Source organism: Notolepis coatsorum (assembly GCF_963971535.1).
Source record: "Notolepis coatsorum genome assembly, chromosome: 9".
NCBI lineage: Eukaryota > Metazoa > Chordata > Actinopteri > Aulopiformes > Paralepididae > Notolepis > Notolepis coatsorum.
The window spans coordinates 138298211-138311129 of NC_140173.1; the positions used below are offsets into that span (position 1 = coordinate 138298211).

Sequence of the window (12919 nt, forward strand, 5' to 3'; positions counted from 1 at the left end):
GAAATTTAGGAGCACAGTGAAAATTGTTCAAGTAACACAGAGTTTATTAACTATTTATCTCATGCATTATTATACTGTGCGTGTGCACACTATGAATTGAAAATGGGGGACCCTGATGTAAACAAGACGAAAGTCTTTCTCTGGTCTGCATCCCCTTAACTTGTGTGTATTGAGCTGTACTGTATTGTACCCATTCTGCAATCTGTTAATAAAGTTTTCAATCAATCAAACGCAAAGGATATCGGTTGTCAAGCTGCTTTTGTATGTTGTAGTGTTGTTATGATACCAACATTTTGACTTTGATACAGATAGGAAAGGTAATGGAATATATTATTAGATGACAGAACATTGAAAATTCTTTATACAATTATTTAATTCATTATGAAATAGAAATTCCGTTTTTGGGTGGAACGTTTGTTGCAAGGAGGGAGGAGGCGGGGACCGCTGCGTGTTACACACAACACGGAGAAATGGTCTAGCTGCTTCGGTGCGTCGTTAACGTTAACGTCGGAAGAAATTCCCCACTAAGCCCTAAATTCAGAGCAGAGCAGTATCCTAATGACTTTTATGCTTCAGTCGATAAGGTGTTTTGCGAATTCTGTCAACATACCGTGGGGACTGGACCCGCAAAAACACGTGCGAATATCACTTCAAAAGCCATGTCAGCCGGATTCCTCTCTTTCTCCTCGTCTCTCTTTTGCTCAAAATAAAAATGAATGGGCTTCATGGCTGGCTGATTTTTTTGCGTTGTCTGATTCTGAATGTATAACTTGCCTAAGCCGGTACCGTGACTTTGTTTTCGGGCGCTACTGTGATTGGACGTTTATGCGCCTTGTGTAATGTGGGACTATTATAACAGCGGAGCTGTTTTGTAATCGTCACTCGTCTCGAGTAAATGATTTTTCCGGGTGGCGCACACACACATATTATTAGGGCCAAATACAAGGGAAATGCTCGCACTGTAGATCATATATATAATTATATATATAATTAGTAAACTGTCGGGGGCATTTTCTGCCCCCCTTAACTGATATTCGGGGGCATTTTGTCCATTTTCAAGGGCATTTTGCCCCGAGCCCCCGTTAATTTCGAACCCTGGATCACAGTCATGTACAGTCTCCTCCACAAATCATGTTAAACCCAGATTCGGCTCAAATAAGGGACTAAACACGTTTCGCAATTATGCCACATCAATGTGGAACGCCCTACCCAAAGCTGTAAAGGAATGTGGATCACTACCCACTTTCAAAACCTCTCTCAAGAGACACCTACGGGAGACTGCAATTCAACACTGGCCCCTGTAAATATCCTAACCCAACCCCCTCCAATGTACAGTCATTTACCTAGTATGGTTTTATCAATAGTCCAATGTACAATTTTGTTTGTTTGTACAGAGTCTCCCCCCCCCTCAATGTACAGTTTTGCTTGTTTATACAGTGTGCCCCCCCCCCCCCCCCAACCACCTCCAATGTAAATTACCCAGTATGGTTGTCAATATCCCAGTGTACCCAACCCCCCCCCACCCAACCTCCTCCAATGTACAGTTTCTACGTCAAATGTATATACTCCCTTTTCTTGACTCCTTCTGTATCACAAACAGTACTGTATTTGCAAATCTGGTATGTCATAAATGTATAGATGTAGCAGTACTGACTATCTGTATGTCATGTATGTCATATATGTCCTGATGAATTGAAAATGGGGGACCCTGATGTAAACAAGACGAAAGTCTTTCTCTGGTCTGCATCCCCTTAACAATTGTGTGTATTGAGCTGTACTGTATTGTACCCATTCTGCAATCTGTTAATAAAGTTTTCAATCAATCAATCAACCGTATGTATATAATATTCTCTCCCCACTTGAAAATGGGGGACCCTGATGTAAACAAGACGAAAGTCTTTCTCTGGTCTGCATCCCCTTAACAAGTGTGTGTATTGAGCCGTACTGTATTGTACCCATTCTGCAATGTGTTAAATAACGTTTTCATTCATTCATTCATCAAGGCATTAAGCTGGATCAAAATAGTGATACAGCCTTCGTGAGTCTGTGGGGTTCTATGGTGACATTCAACTGTAACTAACGTTACAGAAATGCTTTAACAAACAAACAAACGCCAGTTGCCCACCATGCGTTTTTGTTTATAATACGCGGCTCTCTGAGTTGCTAAACAGACTCCCTGAGGTGTCGTTTTTGTGAAGTTGTGGTACTTTAGAAGTCTGATGTTGTAGCTATACACTACACTACTACTAGCCAGGAAGCTAACGTTAGCTTGTTGCCGACAGACAGCCAGCCTCCCCGTTTAAAAGGCTGGCGTTTATACTTAACCACGTAACGGAACTAGACAAACCAAATAACACTACAACACTAGATGGTTTATGTTACATTTTAATTAAAGTAGGGGGGGTTTCCCCCTGGGCTAACACTCTGCTAGCTGGCGTTAGCTCTATAGCACAACAGCTGATGCTTCTTCATAACATAACCAACCTGGGCCTGGAGGACTGGTGACTGCGCATTCCTCTGCGGCGACTGCTCCTCGTTTATCTTTTGCTTGAGTTTTTTAAACATGTTTTTTTCCCACGCCGAAGTAGCTATTATTTAATACGACCCGGATAATATATAACTACTTTCCCAGCGGAAATGTGTTTCGTTTTTATGTTAACCGGCCTAGTCGCATCCTCCAGTCTTCTTCCGTATTGGCTTCCTCCAGCAGGTGAGTGGTGCCACTGCGCATGTGCAGCCGACGTGGAGGAAAAGCTGTAATAGCACCGTTTAAAGGGCCTATCCGTGTATTCACACTACTACAGCGCCACACTTCTATGAATGAATGAATGAATGAATGACAATTTTATTTAACAGATTGCAGAATGGGTACAATACAGTACGGCTCAATACACACACTTGATGCAGTTTGTCTTGTTTACATCAATCAATCAATCAATCAATCAATCAATCAATCAGGGTCCCCCATTTTCAATTCATAGTGACATTTATGACATACACAACATACATGACATCATGACATTTATGGCATAGGGACATACATACAGGTATATAGTTATGTTATAGTACTGTTACATTTGTGACATATATGATATGCAAATATACAGTACTGTTACCCATAGATCCTGACAGAGTATATACATATGATGGGGAGGAGACTGTACATTAGGAGGGGGTGGGTGGGTGGGAGAGAAATACGGTGGGGAGAGAATATATACATACGTTGGGGAGGAGACTGTACATTAGGAGGGGGTTCAAAGCATCTGTAAGAATTGTAATATTGATGGGTTACAGTGTCATTTTGCCTATAATACATTCTGTCATAGAATAACAAGAGTTTCATAATGTTTCATAATGTTTCAAAACACCAGCTTTGTTTCTATGAATGGGAAGAAGACAAACCATGTAATTTAAAGGTAGAAACTGTAATCTCGTCAAACAGCAAAAGATGACAACATGGTACTGCAATTTTACAGTTTTCGTTTTTGTCTGGTGTGTGGATTTGATTTCAATAAAGGGGAGGGGTTGCTACTGCAGGTAAAATTGACAGTAATAAGTTACTAAATTCCAACCCAAGCCTCAGACCAAAACAAAAAAAGTAAACAAAGCGCAATAGCAAACAGGGCTCTTTTGTCTAGAGGTCGCTATCTGGCCGAACTAACGTTAACGACCGCAGGTAAACAGCCAATCAAATCCCCATCAATGGAAAATGAACCCGCCCATACCCATGCTGATTGGTCCTTGTGCAACACCAGAAAGCGGGGATCTTTGATTAAACACCTGCTATCAGAAGAATAGACAGTCAGATCCGCATTATGCTGTGGTTAATATTGTGATATTATTCAGGGTACTCCAGTATTCTGTATTTAATATTGTGATATTACTCAGGGTACTCCAGTATTCTGCTTTTAATATTGTGATATTATTCAGGGTACTCCAGTATTCTGCCTTTAATATTGTGATATTATTCAGGATAATCCATTCTGTTTTTAATATTGTGATATTATTCATGCTGTGATGTGAAGGCCGCCCATGTTAGTTTACCTTCAATGGAGAAGTGCATTAAATAATTTGTATCCAAAAAAAAGTGTCCTCCTTTCTTTCATTTCAGCATTGTCTATCGCAGAACACATTCCATTGTGGGCAGAGTGTATGCTTGGTTTCATTCCAGCCTTGCCTAAACACCAGCTGATGATTTCACTAATTGGCTCACCTTTTCAACTAACTCACCTGGTGCAATGTGTAGTTAAAATGTAAACTTGGCCCATGATGGAATGAGTTAGACCCCTGGTCTATCCCTTTAAAAAAAATACTTTTACTTTTTAGTACTTAAGTAAATTTAAAAGTAGGACTTTTTTACTTTTACTCAAGTGTGTTTTTAGCCAGATACTTTGACTTTTACTTGAGTCAGATTTTGAGACGGTACCCATACTTTCACTTAAGTATAATATCTGGGTACTTTTTACACCCCTGTTGACAATGCAGATATTACATACTATAGCAATACCCTATACGTTATGGCCCTTAATTATAGTCATAATGTTTATTGTCCCAGGCCTTGCATTTCATCCACAGTCAGAGCCAGAAGCTGGTTCACCAAGTGTGTGTGTGTGTGTGTGTGTGTGTTTGTGACGCCCCTGTCTCTCTCTCTATCTCAAGGCTGTTGTTAATTTGAGTTTTAGCGCTCTAGTTTGCGGATTTGAGAGTTGTTTATGTCCACTGACATTTTTGGACTGTCTTATACCATAGGCCTGGTCTATGAATTCTGAAAAATGCATAGTTCCCCTTTAATAAACAGTAACATTATGAAATAGTCTTACTTGTGATTTTCAGCCAATTTTCCGTGTATGGCTGCATCAGAGTATGTCTGACTAGCAAGTTGTGGTGTGTTGTCTCCACCTAGTGGACAGGACATTACCTAGAATAAGCTAAATGTGGCCAGTGGTCCAAGGCACACAGAAAACATGCATCAACTGTGAAAGTCATGTAGAATGAAATCAGGGATGCCTCCTCATAATCGATTAATTGGTCAGTTTGGTCTTAGTTGACCAAGGCTTTGTTGATTATGTAGCAGGGTGGATTATCCCTGCTTCGTGGGAACGGGTGGGCACAATCACTGGGTAGCGAGACACAGTAGAGCTCTGTCTGACTGCACCTCCGTCTTTGAGTCTGGAGCTTCAACTGGAGGCTGGCAGTGTGAGTGGATGGGGCCCGGGATTTACCAACCTGGTCTGGTACTCTGGTCTTCCTCCCCTGCAGCAGGGCGGTCAGCAGTACTCCCCAACACGCTCCCACTTCCCCCAATTACTCCTGTAACCCTCCCACACCTAGTGACTGAATTGTAAATAAATAACTTGGTTCCCCCCGCAAACAGTACCCTCCCTCAGTGACACTAGAAACCTTACAATAAAAAGGGAAAGGTGGAATAGGAAGGGGTTAATTGTATTAACGTTACCCACACCAAAATAGTTGTTAAACGGCTCATGAATGGACACGCACACAGAACTCCCATCTAATTCTTTAATGCTAATTATACTGGTCAGTTACAATGATTTAATAAGAGTGGTCAAATAGACTGAAGTCCCACTACAGTTCCGTTTGTAACTCAATACCTCATAAACACGTATATTATACACCCACCTCTGGGTTGGTATCAGGGATAATATACTTCAATATGTTTGACTCATCACCCACATCTGGGTCAGCACCCTGTATAATACCTCGGACAGGCTTTAATTATACGGCAAGAATAATACCTCTCTAGGCTTTACTTATGATGCACCAGGTCTGTAACCTCCCCACAGGGGAAGGGTTAATTAGATGGGAAAATATTATTAAAGAACAAACACGTTATCACACTTAAAGGAAACCAAAAATGTGGGCCCACTTTACCAAACAAAAGTCCTATGCTAATGCCGGCATGTAATGTTTGGGGTACCCCTTATGAACTGTAGTTAGCAACCATTAGCTTCACCCGCAGGCTGCACCACACTGTGTACTGTGTAATAGATCCGGAGCATTGATGCTCGATTGTACTCAACCAAAATGGCGGCCGCGCCACACCACCACCGTCCGGGTGGCAAGATGGCGTCGAACGCTCTCGTCGCGTGTGCTAGCAAGCGGGGCTGGAGCAGAGGGGCAGTAGTGAGCTGAGAGCGTGTGCTGGGTGTTGGCGACCTCTGCCGGTCGGGACGACCTCCCGTGTTGGCCTGAAGACAGCCGGTGCAGAACGGTTGTAGACAGCCGGTGCAGAGTCGACGCGCATCCATAAACTTGCCCTCACTCACACTGAAGCTACACTCTGGGTCCCAAACAGCCCACCTGCTACACGGTTATACTGTGGCGCAACGTGGTTGACTATACCACCGGTCTTCTTCAGCGCCTCGCGCTTGGGGTGCACTGGAGTCGATATAGCCGTTAGCAGCATGCTAATTATACCGTCACGCTGCTACTATAACCCGATACCTATGGACGTCAGTCCTGGGGCTCAGTGTCTCTTACTCACGCACTATCACGGATACTCCTATGATAACCCGTCGCTCGCTCCGGCGGGGCTCTCTGGTGGTTCTTTAACGGGGCTATTCCAAAGCACCTCCCGTTGTAGCTGCGACCGTTCACGGCTACATCCCAAGCTGAAGAGAGCTTCCGGTCCTTCCCACCTCCAGGTGGTTCTCTCTTCCTCATTGCCTGCCTCTCTCCCGTACACTCTCTGCCTGCCACCGCCCCCTGCTGGTACCGCCTACTAGTCACACAGGGAAAAGGATGGTGAATATGATCCAGAGATACTGTGTATAATCCATATTCCAGCCGATAGAAGAAAGAGACACCCGCGTCATTGTTCGTGAGAATATCAATGGAAACTAGTCAACATGTCTTTGTGCACAAAGGGGAGATAAAAGCAGTGATGGGCAGTAGCGACGCTACATAGCTTAACTACAATTTTCAGTAGCGTGCTGGTAGCGTCGCTACTTTTTAACCAGGGTAGCGATCTCTGTAGCGGAGCTATTTATAGAACGAAGTAGTGACGTAGCGACGAGAAACGTTACACGCTACTTTCGGGAGAAACAGTCTAGACTAGAAGATCTGCGAGGAGAAAAAAAAACTCCCCGTAAAAAACCCACTATGATTGGTTGGTTGGTTTAGATATGAGTATGACGACTCACGATTGGGTATGGTAGGCCAAAACATTACGGGTAGGCCAATCAGAGGCAGGATAGGGCGGGACTCCAGCCGCAAAGCAGGAAGTGAAAATCAAAACACAGACGTATTGAATGAATGCAATTTAACGGATTACATGAACCAGTCCGCGCGAAATGGCAGAGGGGTTCGATGGCATTGATGAAGATGATGATGTCAATAACAACAATGACTCTCCATGGCCCTATCTGGGACACATTTATGAGTTTGACTGAAAAAACTGCTAAAACATATGCTGCTCTCTCAACACGTCCAGCACTAACTTGAGAACACATTCAGGTGAGCTGATGAAAATCAACTGTTCCCAAACAGCACACAAGTCAGTACACTTTTTGTCAACAGCTTTAACTAAGATAGCTGCTATCATGATGTTTCACTGTAGGCAGAAAATGAACAATATTATTGGGGTGGAGAAAAGAAATAAAGAGGGAAAAGCAGTGGTTCTCAACCAGTGGCGGATTTAGGATTGTAGGAGATCCGGGATCCGTAGGAGATCCCCCCCCCCCCCCCCCCCACTCCTAACCAACCCCCCCCCCCCCCCCCCCCCACCCACCCAACCACCTCCAATGTACAGTCCCCCCCCACCCCCACCTACCCAATCCAATGTACAGTTTCCACGCCTAATGTACATACTCTTTTCTTTCTGGACTCTTTTTGTATCACAAACAGTACTGTAATTGCAAATCTGGTATGTCATAAATGTATAGATGGAGCAGTACTGTCTATCTGTATGTCATGTATGTCATATATGTTACGATGAATTGAAAATGGGGGACCCTGATGTAAACAAGACGAAAGTCTTTCTCTGGTCTGCATCCCCTTAACAATTGTATGTATTGAGCTGTACTGTACTGTACCCATTCTGCAATCTGTTAATAAAGTTTTCATTCATTCATTCATTCAGCCCAGATAGGTGCCCTTTTTTTTTTTTTTTTTTTTTTTGGGCATGCAAGGCAAGGCAACGGCAGATTTCTTTTGAATTTAATGAACCTGTACGTGCAATTTCCTGCAATATAGAGCCTTCAATCTTGACCAATAAAGCTGCTCTTTTCACTATAAAACTCAGTTAACCATAACGTAGTTATGGTTAGATTTATATATTGGGGGGGGTATATCATATTTTTCATATGATCAAAAAGTGGTGGAGCAAGAGCATACCTTTGCTCCCCCAAGTTCTATAGTGGGAGAGCAGAGATGCTCCGAATGCTCTTATGGCCAGGCGTCTATGATTCACTGATACAAAGTAAAATAGTGCAGTGCAATAAAATAGTTAGTAAAATAGAATAAAATAATGCAATAGTGCATTGCAATAAAATAGTTATCATCGTATTTTTTCGGGAGGCCGGTAAGGAGTGCATTACAGTAGTCGAGTTGGCTTAAGATAAAGGCATGGATCTGGTTTTCAGCGTCCTTTTGATTTATAAATGACCGTACTTTAGCTATGTTTCTAAGGTGGAAGAATTAAGTTTTTGTCAACTTGTTGATTGTGATTTAAAGCTTAGGTCTGAGTCTACCATAACACCAAGACTTAACTCACTCAAATACAGTTAGCAGCTGGATAGACCACAGATGGAAATTAGCTTCTGCTAAATCTGGTGCAAACATATTTTCATGTAACAATGATGAATTGATTGATTTTTTATTTTTTTTTTAAATAGATTCGGGGCTTTTCAGAAAACATTCGGGGCTTGAGCCCAAGTAGCCACCCCCTAGCCCCGCCCCTGTTCTCAACCTGTGGGACAGGACCCCCAGGGGGGGTCGCCACATGATTTTGGGGTCATGGAATGTTTTGTGAGTTACATATTTAAATACATTTGGTCATTTAGCTGACACTTTCATTCAAAGCAACTTACAAATTGTGTACAACAAGTCAGTAGGATTGGTACATATCTAGCAGCCAAGGATAAGTAGTATTGTTTGTCAGTGTCAAGCTTGAGTGTTATACTCTGAGTACATACTGTAGTAGTATAGACATATTAGGCTATAGCATAGTTGGTAGTAGTATATACATGGTAGCATAATACTAGTAAAATGAAGTAAAACAATTCAGATATTGAAGAAGTGTGTTTTTGGTTGATAAAGTGGGCAGGTTTCAGAAGATGCAGAGTTTAGGGATAAATAATACATAAAGATAGAATAGAAAAGAAAAAGACCATTACTGCATCAAAAGTAATCAACAAACTATACTATAAAAACTGATAAAACCAAATGGTCTCTTTCTTTTCTTTTGTAGAGGCTGCACCCAGCTAAACTTGCCTTCCTGGATTTTGTACATAATACAAGTTCATGTTAAAAGGATGACACAAAAAGCCAGACTGAGGGCTTGTTTCAGTTTTATAATAAACAATCAAACTGAGAATTTTTTTTCCTGCCTATTTGTTTGGTGGAAACTTGGTCACGAAGTAAAAAAAAAAAAAAAAAAAAAAGTAGTGCCGATGTAGCTAGCTATTTTTGCCATGTTCTTGTAGTGTAGCTTGTGTGGTAGTTTTCAGTCAAACAAACTGTATAAAATGAAATCGCACAACCAAGGATTACAGAATGGCAGAACAAAGGAAAGGTAAAATACATCCACGATTTTCCCCCTCTTTCTCTCTCTCCCTCGCACCCCATTCTTTCTCTCTCTCTCCCTTACACCCTCTCTCTCTCTCCCTCCCTCCCCCTCTCTCTCTTCCTCTCCCTCTCTCTCTCTCCCTCCCCTCTCTCCCTCCCTCTCTCTCTCCCTGCACTCCCCCCTACCTCTCTCTCTCTCTCCCTCCCTTCCCCTCTCTCTCCTCTCTCCCTCCCTCTCTCTCTCCCCGCGCTCCTTCCTTCCCCTCTCTCTCTCTCTCTCTCCCTCTTTCTCTCTCTCTCTCTCTCCCCTCTCTCTCTCTCTCTCTCCCTCTCTCTTTTGATCTCTTCTCTAACTTTCTTTCTTTTCTCTCTCTCTCTCTCCCTCCTCCTCCATAGGAGGCGTTTGGGCAGTTGCAAAGTATGGCATATTGTGTAATGTGTTTTATGGTTTGGACCCCATTTCCCTCCCCTTGCATTTCCCCCCCTCTCCTGGTTTTCCTTCAAACCCCCCCCCCCTTCTTTCCTGCATGTTTTTCTCTCTCTCTCCCTTTTTCCCCCCTCTCTCCCGTTTCCCTTCTGCCCCCCACTCCACCCTTTGCCCCACTCGCTGAGCCCTTCTCTCTCTCCCCCCTCTTCCCTCTGAAGACCGGCATGGGGATACATGTTTTCCCTCTGGCCTGGTCCTCTCTTGGCCGGTTGGCGGTTTCGGTGCAGCCTTTTTTATTGTCCTGGTATTGTGTTTAGGTTGGGGTCTTCATGTCAGTGGACTGTGGTATGTGTGGTTATAAAGTTGTGTTGTTGTTTGTGGGGATTGCAGGACATATTAGGATACGCGCCGGTGACAGAGGGAAGAAGAGGAGGACGGAACATTCGACATGGTTCCTGGTTTGAGTGACAGTAGTAGGCGGGTGCTTCGGGGGTGTGCTGTGGCGATGGTTTGGTTGTGTGTGTTGATCGGTACGATAATGTATGATCCATATCTGCGACCTGAACAGCCAGAGGTGGTGATAGTGGGTAGGAGGTCGCAGCCAGACCATTGCGGGAATCTGTTTTTGGGGATGGCAAGGACGGTAGCTAAGGCAGCTAATAGATCGGATTGTTATGTGTGTGGCTTGGCCCCGCTAGCGGCCGACGCAGGTCTTCCTTTGATTGCGCACCCCTTAACGAAGTGTCATGCCAATGTGTTGAGAGACGTGCCTCTCTCCGGCCTATGCGACGGGGTGGGTCATGATAAGATGTTGAGGTATTTGGGCCGGGGGTTGGGGTCGAATAAGGCGATAGGTATTGGAGGTCTAAAGGACAATAGCCCCATTCCAGTGGCGTTTAGGGCGGCTGGGTTTGAGATGTGCGTAGAGGGGAAGTCCGGTGGTAGGGACGTGGGATATTTGGACGGCTGCTTGGGTGAGAGTGGAGTATGGGGTAAGGATTCAGAGGCGCCAGCCCCTAGGGGGGCGTTTTGGATTTGTGGCGAGTATGCGTACGCGGCGTTACCTATTAAGTGGAGGGGTAGGTGTGCGTTGGGGTATTTAGTGCCGGCTATGAGGGTGTCAGATGTTTTGCCGACGATTCCCAAGTCAAGGAGGAGGAGGGATGCGGACCACTTTTTCAGGGTGGCGTTTCCCTGGTGGGGGACGTATGCAAACATGGGTGAACTGGACCATCTAGCTCGCGTGTTTGAAGATATGGCGGCTACGACCGCGAAAGGTATGACCCTGGAGGCTCAAGAGTTACGGTCCTTAAGACTGATGGAGCTGCAGTCAAGGACAGGTTTGGACTTCCTGTTGGCAAGTTCAGGAGGCACGTGTGCATTGATTGGTCAGGAATGCTGCACATTTATCCCAGAAAATGACATAGGTGGCATACAGGAGGTTATAGAGCATTTGAAGAATATTACTAGGGAGATGCAGCCCGCGCGGGAGGACTCGTGGGAGGGCTGGGGTCAAAGTTGGATGGGCTATATAGGATGGACGATTGCTAAGTATTTGCTGTGTGCTGTGGTGATGTTTGCGGTTATAGTGGTTTGTGTGAATGTTATCAGGGTGTGTGTGACGTACGTGTTCAGGACTCTCGGCGCGGTTGGTTCTGCGTCTGGGGACCCACACCGCTCGGTTGCGCCTGCGTATGCGATGATGATGATAAGGGATAGCGCGGAGGGTGGCAGGGTAGGTGTGGGCGTTCCAATAAAGCCGAGGTGCCCGGCGTCCGCGCTGGCAACTATTCTCTGATCTGGGTGGTGGACATTCAGGGTTGGGGAGTGGGAGGGCCGGGGCGTGCGTGTGGGTGTGAGGCGGGGGACGTTCCTGGACGACCGTGCGTTGCCATTGGCGAGGTAGGGTTGTGTATGCAATTGTGTTTTTTTTTTTTTTTTTTTTTTTTTTTTCCATAGTAGGTACGTTTGGATTGACTGTATGATGTGGGGCGGTGTACCCGGGGTTCGGTGTTGGGTCTGGTCGGCTATGCATGGCCGTCCGGCAGGGCACTGGACTCTGGGGATACTGGCCTGAAGGACGAGAGAGGTTGCCGGGATGCTGACTACTTTGTACCTGTGGTGAGGTGGGTTTAGACCACTGTGGAGGGGCTGTCAGGGTCTCTTCAGTAAACAGGGTTGACACCTCACGGCGTGCGTGGCGCGGTGTCCGTGGCATTCTTTAGATTATCTCTGGGGGACACGTGTCTGGGTGACAGGTGTCCCCTGGGGGGTGTGGTACTGAATAATGAAAAAGAATGTGAAAAATGAATGTAACTATATTAATCAAGATGTTTTTGTTTTCCGAGGAGTATCAGAATTGGAGCAGAATCAAGCGGAAGTAAAGGAGAGCGGAAATTCGACAAAAAATAGGAACCCAGTGTGTTGACAGAGATCGAACGAGAAGAAAAACAGGGAGTAGAAACGGGTGGTATCACACACATGTATCAATTACAATTGTCTCGTGTTTAAGAGTGTATGAGGAAAGTAAAAAGATACTCATACAGTGAATGAAAAGAACCTCTCAGGAATTTGATTATAAAGACAGAATAAAGTACAAGTCCGGTTGATAAATTAACAAGAACTGTTGTCATTGTGTGTTCTGATCTCCAGCAGTTCGATTGGACACGCGGAACACCACAAATCAGGTAAGAATAGGAATTTCAACTGAACAAGGGACAGAAGAGAATAGGAAGGGCCCACAGT

At 44.5% G+C, this 12919-nt stretch overlaps 1 protein-coding gene across 3 annotated transcripts in view; it reads right to left on the minus strand.

Annotated features, from left to right (window-relative positions):
- Positions 1–2696, minus strand: part of golga4 (golgin A4) — a 120113-nt gene extending 117417 nt beyond the window's left edge. For all 3 annotated transcript variants that reach the window (XM_084321092.1, XM_084321090.1, XM_084321089.1), the window contains exon 1: positions 2485–2696. In XM_084321092.1, coding sequence (XP_084177218.1) covers positions 2485–2565 — 81 coding nt within the window. In that variant the 5' untranslated portion in view covers positions 2566–2696. The remainder of the gene's footprint in view (positions 1–2484) is intronic.
- Positions 2697–12919: the final 10223 nt, after the last annotated feature.